Source organism: Xenia sp. Carnegie-2017, unplaced genomic scaffold, assembly GCF_021976095.1.
Source record: "Xenia sp. Carnegie-2017 unplaced genomic scaffold, XeniaSp_v1 HiC_scaffold_20, whole genome shotgun sequence".
Taxonomy (NCBI): Eukaryota; Metazoa; Cnidaria; class Anthozoa; order Malacalcyonacea; family Xeniidae; genus Xenia; species Xenia sp. Carnegie-2017.
The window spans coordinates 11002123-11015960 of NW_025813483.1; the positions used below are offsets into that span (position 1 = coordinate 11002123).

At 35.4% G+C, this 13838-nt stretch overlaps 4 protein-coding genes across 4 annotated transcripts; 3 read left to right on the forward strand and 1 right to left on the reverse strand.

The window, feature by feature from the left end:
• Positions 1–63: 63 nt before the first annotated feature.
• On the forward strand, positions 64–1555 carry LOC124441309 (glycoprotein endo-alpha-1,2-mannosidase-like). Its single transcript, XM_046991759.1, has one exon. It carries the CDS (start codon positions 432–434, stop codon positions 1551–1553), a length of 1122 nt encoding a protein of 373 aa, XP_046847715.1. The 5' UTR covers positions 64–431; the 3' UTR covers positions 1554–1555.
• A 2766-nt stretch (positions 1556–4321) lies between these two features.
• LOC124441312 (mitochondrial pyruvate carrier 1-like) lies at positions 4322–6447 on the forward strand. Its single transcript, XM_046991761.1, has 6 exons — positions 4322–4505; positions 4618–4621; positions 5078–5093; positions 5232–5312; positions 5383–5515; positions 6245–6447. The coding sequence occupies exons 1-6, from the start codon at positions 4435–4437 to the stop codon at positions 6270–6272; spliced, it is 333 nt and encodes a 110-aa protein (XP_046847717.1). The 5' UTR covers positions 4322–4434; the 3' UTR covers positions 6273–6447.
• A 268-nt stretch (positions 6448–6715) lies between these two features.
• LOC124441310 (U7 snRNA-associated Sm-like protein LSm10) lies at positions 6716–7469 on the reverse strand. Its single transcript, XM_046991760.1, has one exon. The coding sequence runs from the start codon at positions 7444–7446 to the stop codon at positions 7066–7068; it is 381 nt and encodes a 126-aa protein (XP_046847716.1). The 5' UTR covers positions 7447–7469; the 3' UTR covers positions 6716–7065.
• Positions 7470–7514: 45 nt separating this feature from the next.
• On the forward strand, positions 7515–13568 carry LOC124441308 (ATP-dependent RNA helicase DDX18-like). The gene is given in 17 exon segments (XM_046991758.1): positions 7515–7664; positions 7746–7802; positions 8043–8144; positions 8227–8365; positions 9260–9360; positions 9448–9621; positions 9624–9643; positions 9849–9963; positions 10046–10185; positions 10368–10416; positions 10419–10448; positions 10451–10527; positions 10742–10894; positions 11851–11964; positions 12070–12126; positions 13033–13210; positions 13338–13568. Coding segments are annotated over 17 exon segments (1719 nt in total). The 5' UTR covers positions 7515–7600; the 3' UTR covers positions 13487–13568.
• Positions 13569–13838: the final 270 nt, after the last annotated feature.

Consider the following 13838-nt stretch of genomic DNA (forward strand, 5'->3'; position numbering starts at 1 on the left):
GATGAGAGAAAGCAATTGTATTACCGACCACAACCTAAATTAATGTCCTTGTACTTTGTAGTTGATGGAAACGAGTGAAAATCTCATATGAGAGACATGTCATCATGGAGGGATTTTGTTAGCGAAAATCATGAAAGTTCTTCGTTATTTTGTTGGTACAAAAAGAAAACAATGGCAGTTTCTCATCGCTTGTGCTTTTTTAACAATTATTTGTTATGTTACGTGGGTTTTTGAAGGACAAAATGCAAAGATCGGACATATTAGATTAATATTTAAAATGTGTCCAAAGTGATGGCGTCCACAAGACATGAACTACACAGCTACAGGTATGAATTAGATCAAGGAAAACTCACATCACAATCAATTGAAGATACAGCTCGCAAACAACTGCAAGTTCGTGTAGATACGGTGAAGGGAAGGAGAAAACAAGCATGGTATTTGTCAACAACAAAGCACTAGATGAAATAAAATTTCAACGAGTTTCACCCAATGTTCATATATTTTACTACATTTGGTATGGGAACCCAAAAACAGATGGCAAATACATACACTGGAATCACAAATACCTGCCACACTGGAGAAAAGAAATAGCTAAAAGGTTCCAGAATGGGGCTCACATCCCTCCCGATGATATTGGATCAGACTTTTATCCACAACTTGGCTGCTACAGCTCAAGTGATGTGAGTACGATAAAGAATCACATGGAACAGATACGTTCTTCAGGAGCAGGAGTAGTAGTTGTATCCTGGTATCCTGCAGGTAAAGCTGATGATCAAGGGATCCCTGTTGATGGACTTGTGCCAAAGCTTCTAGATATTGCTCATGATTTTGGTCTTAAAGTTACTCTACATATTGAACCATATAATGGTCGTAATGAAGAAACTCTAAGGAAAGATGTAATATACATACATGAAAACTACTTCAAACACCCAGCATTTTATAAACATAGAACTCGTGATGATCGTCTTTTACCCTTGTTGTACATATATGACTCTTACCATACATCACCACAGGAATGGGCTGAATTATTAAAACCTGAGGGTAGACTGACCATACGAAATACAAGATTTGATTGTGTGATGATTGCATTAATTGTTGAGTTCACGCATAGGGATTTTATAACTATTGGTGGCTTTGATGGATTTTATACATATTTTGCTGTGAATGGGTTTACCTATGGTTCACGTTGGAGTGCATGGTCTGCTCTAGCATCATTTGCAACCCAAACTGATACAATCTTCATTCCTAGTGTTGCTCCTGGCTACACTGATATAAGTATACGTCCATGGAATTATGAGAACACTAGATCACGAAATAATGGCGAATATTACCGAAGGAGCTTTCAAGCAGCTCTTGCTGTTCAGCCAAAAATCATTTCCATAACATCATTTAATGAGTGGCATGAAGGCACGCAAATTGAAACAGCCATTCCTAAATCAAGAAATCATGGTTTTAGCTATCATGATTACTTTCCAAATCAACCTGATTATTATCTTAAAATTACTTCAAAATATGTTGAAAGATTTTTGTCAAAGAAACAGGATGTCAACTAAAATATTAGTCAGCTGTGTATAGTACTTTGTCTTTAATAAGGTAACACCTACGTTTTTACATGAAATTTTATGATAAAAACAATGGAATTTTATATGATGAACGCATAGTCAGGAAAGCTGAAATCATGTTAAAATAGTTGAACGAGGATAATTTTGAGAGAGACTGGGTCTAGTCCGTCGAGTGTGTTTCTATAGCAACAGGTGCCAGTACTTTCAAAATAATGAAATTTTACATTATTTGTTTCTCGAAGGAACTCCAACATTTAATTTAACCTACAATTTTTGTGGTGAAGATGTCAAGGACTAATATAAAAGAAAAGTGTGGACGAATTGAAGTTCATACGCCTGAAATTATGCAAGAAATTTTCGCAGGCGATTCATTACATAGGGATATTTATCAGGTGCTTATGAGTTACGACGGTGCACCGTTCACGATATGTGTACTTTCTACACCAATTGGCAATTCATCTTTTTCGCTGTTGTCTTTCTTCTTTTGTATTGATAGATTATTTTGTTACTTTGCTTTTAAAACTGTTATTAGGAGCAAGCCAACAGACTTTATCGAAGGTCAGTCAGCGCACCACCAATTCCGAGAAAACAGACTTCATTACCAACTTATTTACAACCAGAAAAACCTACGTCGACGCTATCAGCCAACTCCTTGCGTCATTGTAAAATACAGAGCTGGTTGGATAGTGATTCTTTTGAGAATATTCAGGTATTTTGGTATATGCCCAAAATATCTCAAAATAAGTGATGTGTGTGATGTTCTGACTTCTGACCTTTAGTGGTATTCATTTTGTCGTAAATTAATAAATGTTGTAGAAAAGATCAAGTTTGGAGAGCAGGTCAGTCCGTAATCTATACAGGTCTGTTCTCGACAATGAGAAATTGCTTGCAGATAATGTCAAGGGTTATTTGGAACATATTGATGAGGCAAATAATAATAAAAAGCAGAATTATTTAAGAAATGGACAGAGAGAGTATACATTCCAATGCAGGTGGGTTTTGGTTGATGATTGTGGATTTACCGTGAATGAAAATGAAGTTTGAGTGTCAATTTATCGAAGGAAGCAATAAAATCAGAAATGAACAGCAGCCATTATAAGGTATATAAAGAGAAGAAGAGGCAACTATATGATCAATACATTGATTACAGGAATAAAAAGGTGATTGGTGAATGGCTGCCATTATCAAAAGCTGTTGATTTGGTGTATAATGTATAATCCTTCATTTTTAGGGAATAGCTTTTCTAGATGTTATTTCTCCGAATGAATATGATCCTACATGGCTGAATTGTATAAGACCTGGTCCATTAAAGGTACAACTGATTAACAAGCCAGGCAAGCATTGCTAGATGGGAAGGAGGGAAAAGACAAACTAACTGATTAACAAGCCAGTAATTTTAGTAATAAGGGAGAGAGGAAAAGGACTGACCAAATGATTAACAAGCCTGGCAACTTTTTCAATAAGGGAGGAAAGGACTGACTAAATGATTAACAAGCCTGGCAACTTTTTCAATTAGGAGAGAGGAAAAGGACTGACTAAATGATTTACAAGCCTGGCAATTTTTCAATAAGGGAGGGAAGGACTGACTAAATGATTTACAAGCCTGGCAACTTTTTCAATAAGGAGAGAGGAAAAGGACTGACTAAATGATTTACAAGCCTGGCAACTTTTACAAAAATGGAGGGAGGGAACTTATTCAAAACTTTACTTCATACCAATGATGATAATATGTCAGACAAAATTTGCAAGACGAGACTCTTTGAAAAAAGGAAGGGAAAAGATCCTCCAACCATAACATCATTGAAGCTAACCAGCAGCTTTGTCTTTTGGCTAGGCAAGAGTTGGAAATCTGCACAGGAATGATCCACTCTTACATCAAGATTATAGAAGCTTTGTTGAACAGCAAGACATAACCAGATGCCGGGCTGGACAATATGTGAATATTAGGGATTTGAAAACTCTCTTGAACCTTGTGATTCTTTGCTTCCATGTCGAAGACAGCACACCACCTGTCAAACATGGCTCCGAATGCCAATTCATGATATTGACAGTCCCATTCATGCAAGACACAGGTTTATGTGATAAACAATGAATTTTATTAGTGTCATGATAAAATAGACATTTCGAATATTCTACAAATGTCTGAATGCAAACATGTGTCCACATACTTACACCATCTTCAGTTTTACAGTTTTATAAGATGAGAAGCTGAAACCATGCCATAAATTATCTTCCATGCAAATATTTTATTTACTTTTGCACGCATTATGGGATAAGTTTGCTTTCAAATTTTACATGTTTGTATTTAAAAGTTTTTTTTTATTTAAACTTTATTTTTTCTATGATGTTGTAATGCAGCTCCATTAACCATGAAATACAAATTTTTTGACATTCTTTTTCCTTACATAGACAAAGAATAACAAATGGCCCACTGCATTCCCAAACATCATTTCGATATTGGCAATACAGCTCATCAAGTTCTAAGGTGGTTGATGTTGAGCTACATAGTCAAAAGAAGAGGCTTTCCCTCAGAAATACCGTAGACAAGCTATCTTAGAATGGCCAACATCCGACATGACGAAATCAAGACCAATTTCAACAGAAAGAAACTGTAATTTATTAACTGTAGCTAGTGAATAACGATGCATTATGATTCGTATGAAACTGACCTCGCCGAAAGTCCAAACTCAGTGTGTTTTTATTAGATGCCTCGCTGTGCCAGGGGGGAGCTGGTGGCTTAAATTACGTGTGCGGGAGGGGGTTTTGTTAAAGTCAACTTATTTTACGTGGACGCCGGTCTTGGAAAGAGTATAGTATTTTAGAACGATTAGTGCAAAGTCGCTTTCGTCTTTTTGCCCTTTTAAATCAAAATATGGCATCGAGGATGATTGGTAACTTGTTTGCAAGGATAAGAAGTAAAGAATTTCGTTCATATTTAATGAGGTAGATGATAAGATATGTGTATTGTGCTTGTGATAAAAAAACAATGTAATCTTTTACTTTGCCGGCGTTTTGTGTTAAATTCTTGTAAAATTTGTTTATTTCTTCTTTCCAGTACGGTAAGTTGATTGTCTTGAAAAGTATGTGCTGTGAATTGCAGGTTTGTATGATCAGACAGTTTTAGTAATGTGTTTAGAAGTGTGGGGGAGGGCTATTATCCTCCACTGATCATGAAAGAGGGGCAATGCCCGCCCAATTTGGATTTTATTTACAAACTTGCAAATACTTTATGTAATTTTTCATCATTATATTTATTAACATTACCTGTTGATGGAAACGACTCTAAGACAACCCATTTAAACATTTATATTTTCTTACTTGGCAGTGATCATCATCTACTTGAAGTTTGATTATGCAATTTGCATACAATACGCATAAAACATAACTGGTACTAGTGCATAATTGGTACTCACAAACTTAAGAATGGGCATTCTCACTGTGTGTTTATTGGGTAGTGTATATGGTTTTGACGATTTTGTAAAATTACCGAAGGCTAACATAGATGTTCTTTTTAGCATTTCTGGGGTCCTGGTAAGAACTTCCACATTTATTATTTGATGAATCTTATTATTGTCTCATGAAGGAATTTGTCTTCTACCATACAATTGGTCATGAATGGCAAAATATTGCTGGTATGTTTATAATTTTCACTTTTCTTTATCATTATAGTTGCAAACTGGGGCATACCTTTGGCAGCAATGGCAGATATGAAGAAAGATCCCAAATACATCAGTGGAAAAATGACGTCCGGTAAATTCTGTTGAATGTTTCATTTCTTCTGTCACTTCGATAAAAAAACATGTTTATTCAACTTTTCTAGCATTATGTGTTTATTCTGCATTGTTCATGAGGTTTGCATGGAAAGTCCAACCTCGTAACCTTTTGCTATTGGCATGCCACATGACCAATGAAACTTGTCAACTAATACAGCTTGGAAGATGGGCAAATTACGAGTAAGACTAACTTGTTTTATGATAATGGTTTAAGTACAAGGGAAATGCATTCAACATGAGTTAAATATTTTGAATGATGACAGATCTATTGTCACTAGTAATATTGCAATAAAAAAATTTATGGCAAGTTCATGTATGCTCAAATTGCAATCAAATTTTTTCAGTATTTCCTTATAAGCCAAAGATTTGTAGAATTTCCATTATCGGGGGCAAATTCGTTTTACATTGTTTGCACCTGTATTGCTAAATTGTTTGCCAAATCTTGTTTGAAAATCTGATTTTAAAAATTAAAAATTTCATTTCAAAGTTCAAAGTAAAATTTTATATTATTGGAGCATGTTGCCCAATCGCCATCACATGTTATTTTACTTCAATATCTTTAAGTAGCTTGTACATTGGTTTGAAATATTACCCCCCCCCCAAAATTTAGACATCACCCTCCTGCCTAAGTTGAGATTTTATCAACCCCCTGAAGTGAGGTATTATGTACAGCCTTGATGTTACTTGCCATAAATTTAGATTTTATCCCTACCCCACCCCTAAAAAGAGATTTTACTCCTCCCTACCCCTGAAGTGACATGCTACCTACATCCTTAAAGTGAAATTCTACCCTTGATTTTCAATCAACCCTTCATAGGAGGTATATCTCTGTGCTACTCTGTGATATGTTTATTGGTCTGACAAGAAGTTTTTTGTTATATTGCATAATTGTGTATTTCTTTTTCTTAGGCATGCCAAACCAGTAGAACCTTTGTGAAACAAACAGATATGTATTAAAACTATCACATATATATAGTAAAACTAATTCATATCACTTCAGAGTCTAATGTATCTGAATATGGGAAGTCTTGTCTTGTGGGATGTTGTAAACGCATCAAAAAACTTACCTACCTTAGATTAATATGATGAATTAAATTTTTTTTGTAATATAATGCGTCTGTGATTTGCTGGAGCAAAGCATTAATTCCTGCAAGATGTTTACATTTTTGTCGTTGGATACTTGAGAACGAAGATGCCATGTTGTGTATGTGTTTGCAAGACTTTCACTTGATTGGCATTTTGATAAGTGTTTTGTTCTTTCTATGTTGTGATTTGTACTTCATTAAACTAACATGAAGGAAAATGTATTCAATTTGCCATACGATTCCCATTTCTAATCCACCATCAGGCGAAGTAAGAAGATTATTCTCAATTATGGTGTAATTCTAGAGCAGCTTTGTTAAGTGCATCATTATTTTAAGTATTCAAAACATATTCGTATAGACATGCTGTAAATTTGAAATAATGCGACATTCTGCAAACTTCAACTTGGTTTAAAATGTAGCCATCAATGATTTACATCATTCTCGGTTCTCTGTTGTTCATTCATCACCACCTAACAATGACACATGTTATCTTAGTTTATATTTTAGGTAGTGTAAAAACTGTTCTTGTTCTCTGTTTCTCGTGTCATAGATGGTCTATCGTCAAGTAAGATTCTTAAAATAATCATCAGGTATATACTTAAACATGAAATTTGATAGACACATACAAATATCGCTTATTTTAAATTAAATATTTCCCCTGTTGGCACTTGGCTGTTGCCATACTTTTGACTCCTTTATTCCAGGTGTGCGCAGTTTAGGTTTGTTTGCATTGTTGAACGTTTTCAGTTGTCTCTCAATAGCTTCTCTCATGTTTATATCATCGGGAATATGAACAAATCTTATCTGTTTGGCCTGCACGAAGAGTTCATCAAAATGTCGTGTATCTTGACCTTGCATAGTAAAATCCACATCATTCATAAACACGTTCATAAAGCCATCGACCTGAGTCAAAACGCCATCCGCGAATGAATCATCGCGAAACTCGATCACAGTTTTGTAGCCTTGGCAAGCTTGCAGTAAGCAGACCAAAGATCTCTCGGCCGTTAGACGTTCTTTTTTCGCCATATTGTCGGCCTGATTTTGAGGAGAGTTTTAGTCAGGCATGTAACAATTTTGCAGGCTTGCGCTACCACTGACCTTCTTGTTTGCGGGCTCTAATGTAAACTTATACCTTCAGCACGTGCGACGTCTCACTTGAAGTTTTGTTTTGTCAAAAAAAATGGAAAAACAAAACAAGAAATTCAAGAAGAAACGAAAAAAGTCTTCTGCTGGTGATCATCCAGGTATATTTGACTTCAAAACACTAAAACTAGGGCTTGAAAATGGGTTACAATTGAAGTTTTTTTTTTCCTCTTAAATCGAAGGAAGCAAAGTGAAGAAGGCTAAGAAGATTGGGGATATTGCTGATGAAACTAGCGAAGGTAACGGAAGTTTATTTTCATTACGTCTTAGTTTTAATTTAAGGAAAATAATTTGTACTTGTAGAAAATGTCAATAACTTTCACAGGGGGGGGGGTCTGATACTCTGAGTGTGGTATGTATGGTCTGGCTGTCTTGGACCATTGGAACATGGGGAAAAAGGCCTTCTATTGTAAACTAGATCTTAGCTTGATAAGGAACAAAATAAGTAGTTTAAAACAGGATTAATCAAAAATATTTAGGTGAGAAAATTGTTGATGGAAATAAAGAAGTGGATGACTCAGATAATTTTGATAGTGCTAAAGAGAATGATAATTTGGAGACTACTGGTTTTGATCCATCAAGTAAGTTTCTTGTTGAAATGTGATGATGATCATTTTATGAAGCATGTTGCGAACAATTAGTTTGTTTTTGTTTCATGTTCAGCTTTATCCAATGAAAATACTTCATTTGAATCCTTGAAAGAAAAAGTCTCAGAAAAAACACTGGAAGCTATTAGAGAAATGGGCTTCACACATATGACTGAAATACAACACAAGAGTATTCCACCTTTATTAAATGGAAGGTATGCATACAATGGCGTAACACACTTGCTGGGTGCTTTCCATCTGTCAGTCATTGCTGGTCCCCCGTTTACTTCACTAGAAATAAGCTGAATGATGGTGGTGCCTTCCACCTGTCAGTCATTGCTGGTCCCCCTTTTACTTCACTAGAAATAGGCTGAAAGATGGTGGGTGCTTTCCATCTGTCAATCATTGCTGGTCCCCCCTTTCACTTCACTAGAAATAGGCTGAAAGATGGTGGATGCCTTCCATCTGTCAGTCATTGCTGCCCCCTTTACTTCACTAGAAATAGGCTGAATGATGGTGGGTGCCTTCCATCTGTCAGTCATTGCTGGTCCCCCCTTCACTTCACTAAAAATAGGCTGAAAGATGGTGAGTGCCTTCCATCTGTCAGTCATTGCTGGTGTCCCCTTTACTTCACGCTGAAAGATGGTGGGTGCCTTCCATCTGTCAGTCATTGCTGGTCCCCCCCTTTACTTCACTAGAAATAGGCTGATTAATGGCATTTATTAATTTATGTTTCTGCAACTTACAACTTGTGTTTATATAAAGCAGTTCTCACATAGATGTTTGATAATAAGTGATAGTTCGCCTCTAAAGAATACCTCTACACAAAAGATTTTTCATTGAAAAAGTAGTAAAATTACAAAGTTGTACCATAATAGTTTTAAACAGCCACCTAAACATCTGTAGTTCAAAATTTGTTTCCCTTTTAAATGTGTTTTAGTTTTAGATAAATTTTTATGTTCATTTTTTGTCTAAGGCTCCTAAAGCTTCGGATTCCTCAGTCACTGACACTCTGATACCCCCCTCCTGTAGTTAAACCAATGTATGCTTAATGAATAGCTAATTCTCTCTGAAATGGAGGCATAATTCACTGTATACTTCTTGTATAGAGATCTTCTTGGTGCTGCTAAAACAGGAAGTGGAAAGACATTAGCTTTTCTTGTACCTGCCATTGAACTTCTTTATAAGCTGGAGTTCAAGCCTAGAAATGGTATGGTTCTTAAGTCTCTTGAGGGTTTTATTGCCACATCCAAATCATTCCTTTATCTTCCGTAGAGTCAGTGTGTGTTATTTTTAGGAACTGGTGTAATTATAATATCTCCCACTCGAGAACTTTCTCTACAAACATTTGGAGTTGTGACAGACTTGCTTAAATACCATAATCAGACATATGGTATCATAATGGGTGGGGCTAACAGAAAGAATGAAGCAGAAAAATTGCAGAAAGGTGTAAACTTGTTGGTTGCTACACCTAACTTCTGGATCATTTGCAGGTGATCACTTAGTATTTTCAAATAAAGACAATTTAAAGTGCTTCTGTTTGTGCTTCATGGCATTTGATGATGATCAATGAATCGCTACATTGAATTTTTCTGGTGAAAATACATATACAAGTCTGAAAATGCTATGGTTTTCTGTTGTCAGAAGTAATCAAATTGATGTTAAATTTGTGTTTACATATCTAATCATCTTCTATAGAATACACCTGGCTTTAATTTCAAGAATTTACAATGTTTAATTATTGATGAAGCAGACCGTATTCTCCAGATTGGTTTTGAAGAAGAAATGAAACAAATTATACATATTTTGCCAAGTATGTGATAGACATTGTTTTATTTCCTTTCTAGGAGAAGCATCTCAATGTTGAATCATTCTATATCCTCTTCCATGTTTAGGTCGAAGGATGACTGTACTTTTCTCAGCAACACAAACAAAAAATGTTGAAGACTTGGCAAGGATATCTTTGAAAAAAGCACCTTTGTATGTTGGTGTTGATGATAACAAAGAAACAGCAACTGTTGAAGGCTTGGAGCAGGTAAATGTTCCAACAATGTGTAGAAAATTTTCTCACCAAACAGAGTTATAGTGTTGATTCACTGGAGCTTGTACTTCAATGCATTGCTTCTTTGTCGTTTATAAACAATAGTAGTTGTTGATATATATGGTTTTATTTCACATTCATTTAAAACATGTTTTGTATGATTTTTGTCTGTCTAGGGGTATTTGGTGGTTCCATCTGACAAGCGTTTCCTGGTGTTGTTTACATTTTGAAGAAAAATCGTGACAAGAAAATCATGGTGTTTTCTCATCCTGTCATTCTGTCAAATATCATTCAGAGCTTCTTAACTATATTGATCTAAATGTCATGGATATCCATGTAAGTATGCGTTATGTTGTTTTCATTGAATTTATAGTTTTACAAAAAGAGAGCAAGCACTGTATGATGAGAGATTGAAGTTTATTGAATGTAAAATCATGAAACTATCGATACATAACCCAATTCTCCACTGATTAGTGCTTTTAGCAAAGCATTTTCTATAACATTTGAAAAGGAAAATTAGTAATTTCGGCAAATGTTACTATGTTTCTAGGGCAAGCAAAAACAACAAAGACGCACCACAACATTCTTTCAATTCTGTCAAGCCAAGTCTGGTACACTTTTGTGTACAGATGTGGCTGCTAGAGGTCTTGATATCCCTGAAGTTGATTGGATTGTGCAGTTTGATCCTCCAGATGATCCTAAGGTACCTCATCTTCACATTACGTACACAGAGGTTTACTTTGTATAATGTATTTATCTTTCAAGAATATTGGGGTGATTTTCGCACCCCCTTTTATTACTGTATATTTGCTGTATACATTTTATAACATATTTTTAGTACTGTATTTTATCGCGTACTGGATTCAGGTTTTCCTTTTATGTTGCACCTCTTTATTCCTCGAGTAGTAAATCGCTGGTTTTTGGCCATGAAATCCAATGATGTTAAAGAAATTCTTTGATAAAAAAAATGATGTTTTCAAACTCTAATTTTTTACTGAGGATATTTATGGTGCCATCAAGACTGCGTTTTACACAAGTGACCAACATATAACGACAATGTTTTGATGTGACTTTTCTGTGTCATCGAATGCGAGATGTGAAACCATACTGAATTTCTCACTGTAGTTACAACACTGTTTCGGCCGCTTGTACAAATGATATGGTAGATATTGACAACAAAACAAGTTTTTAGAAAACAAATATTTACAATAAAAACTTTCAAACAATTAAAAGTGATATACAATATATTTTTTCAATTATGTAATCGAACGATTATTGAAAACGATACACAAAGTTGCATCAAAACTTTTGTAAATTCTGCAAGTGATAGACTTAATTTCATCTACTAAATAAACCTGCTGAAAGTTGAAGGAAATTGTGTTGTGTATATCATGGAAGATAACATGAGTAGGTTTAAGTTACATTTACACTAGTTGCAAAGTACACTGTAGAACTAAGAGTAGCGGATCCAGGGCTGGACGAAATAAATTATACTCTCTAAGTTATAATTTAGAATCCTTTGTAACATAGGCTATAGATTTCGAAAGAATGAAATGTTACAATACGATAGATTGATGTAATTTATTTTGCGTAAGGTTCAATCTGCCCCTGCTTGCTTTAAGATGAAATCTAGACTCATATCTCTTTCCATATTTTCAGGAATATATCCATAGAGTTGGTCGAACGGCTCGAGGCGCCCATGGAAAGGGTCACGCTTTGTTGTTTTTGCTGCCTGAAGAACTTGCTTTTCTACGCTATCTCAAACACGCTAAGGTTTGTGAAATGATATCATGTTTACGTTTGGAAAAGAAAAGTAACTAAAATGGGTTATGCAAGACATTTGTTTAGTGTAAAACAATGTGCCCTTATTATTTTTAGGTGCCCCTTAATGAATACGATGTTTCTTCGTCAAAAATCGCTAACGTTCAATCACAGGTAACTATCACTGGTCACATTCCCTTTTAACAATCTCAATTAACAATCATAGGTAACATTCACAGGTAACAATCACAATACAGCCATTTGGAATTGACCTTGTGGCATGCATAAATTAAACATTTGTTTCGAGTTTCAAAACTTGACGTTACTAATGGCTAACTCATTGTTGCTAAGGCGTACGCGTTAGGTTATGGAAAATGTTCTTATTTAATAAACAACCGTGACATGTCGAAATTTGGCAAGTATGGAAAGACGTTTGAAAGCGTTGAACTCTATCGTTAGATATAGGACTTCAAATTGGTATTGGTGACACACAGTGTGTCTTTGTCGTAGACTCGTAGAGGAACTTGTTATTAACCAACGCTATCTCAGGGTTACGCCTTAGAAACAATCAGATAGCTGTATAGCAACGTCAAATTAGCCGTTGGCAACGTCAAGTTTTGAAGCCGCACAGTCAATTGCAAATGTCTGTAACGCGTAACAATCAAAAGTAAAAATCGTAATCACGTGCAACAGTCTCAAGTATAACTATGACAGGTAACAGTTACAGTTAAGAATTACTAGAGTGGAAATGTCTGTCACTGTGATCTTCACCAACAATCCTCAATCCTCAGGATTTCACTGATCTGGGTGATAAACTTTAACATACTTTAGATAATAACCCTGTTTTTGAATTCAAGAGGAATGCGTTTTGTCACCATTGTCACTCATCTAGAGTCGGAACAATGGCAATATTTTTTAGATAATGTTTTCTGGAATAAGCGAAAAGTATTGACAAGGCTTTGTTTGTAATAGTGTCGAAGTATATCGCTAAGAACTATTGGTCAATATACTCCTTACTTACTCATTGGAAAAAATGAGTTTAGCTGCGAATTGTTTGTCACTGCTTTCGTCTTTTTCCAGCTTGAAAAGTTGATCACGAAAAACTATTATCTTCACAAGTCAGCTAAAGAGGGTTACAGATCCTATCTTCAAGCGTATTCTTCCCATCAGCATAGGGATATATTTAACGTGAATACGTTGGATTTGCAAAAGGTTGCTAAGGCGTTTGGATTTCAAGTTCCGCCTGCTGTTAATCTGTGTATCCTTTTTTAGTATGTTAAGTTGAAGTGTACTTTTGTAAACACAAATATAATTTCGCCAGTGGTATACGTGCTTTACCTTAAAATTTCTATATTTTTTGTTAATTTCTTAATTCGCTACTACAGCTGTACATAGCAGTAAAGGCGATAGACCTAGAAAACGAGGTGGTGGTGGAGGGTTTGGTGCAAACTACAGAAATGCAAAAAATTTAAAGAAAACTAAGATCTTCAAACAAAAGAAAGATCGCTCAGATAGAAGACAGTTTAGTAGATAATGTACATATAATGATATATAGGGACTGTCGTGGTTGTCGAAGGACAGAGAATAAATAAAATGTTCTTCATTTTGAATGGAAATTTTTCTCCTTATGATTTAAGGATATGCATTATTGGCTAAAGTTATGCTTCTTGCCACTAAAGAGTTAGATTTTTGTTGTTCAAATATCAACTTTCGTATGTGTTTACCTGACGTCATGAGACGTCATTCAATATGACCTTCATACCAATTGCTCTATACCAATACCAACCTTGACCCCACGTCCGCATACTAAACACCCTCACACGTTATGTCGGGTAAAATGATAACTGGTACTTTTTCAGTTATAGTTGCGCAGGTAACACGAAGTA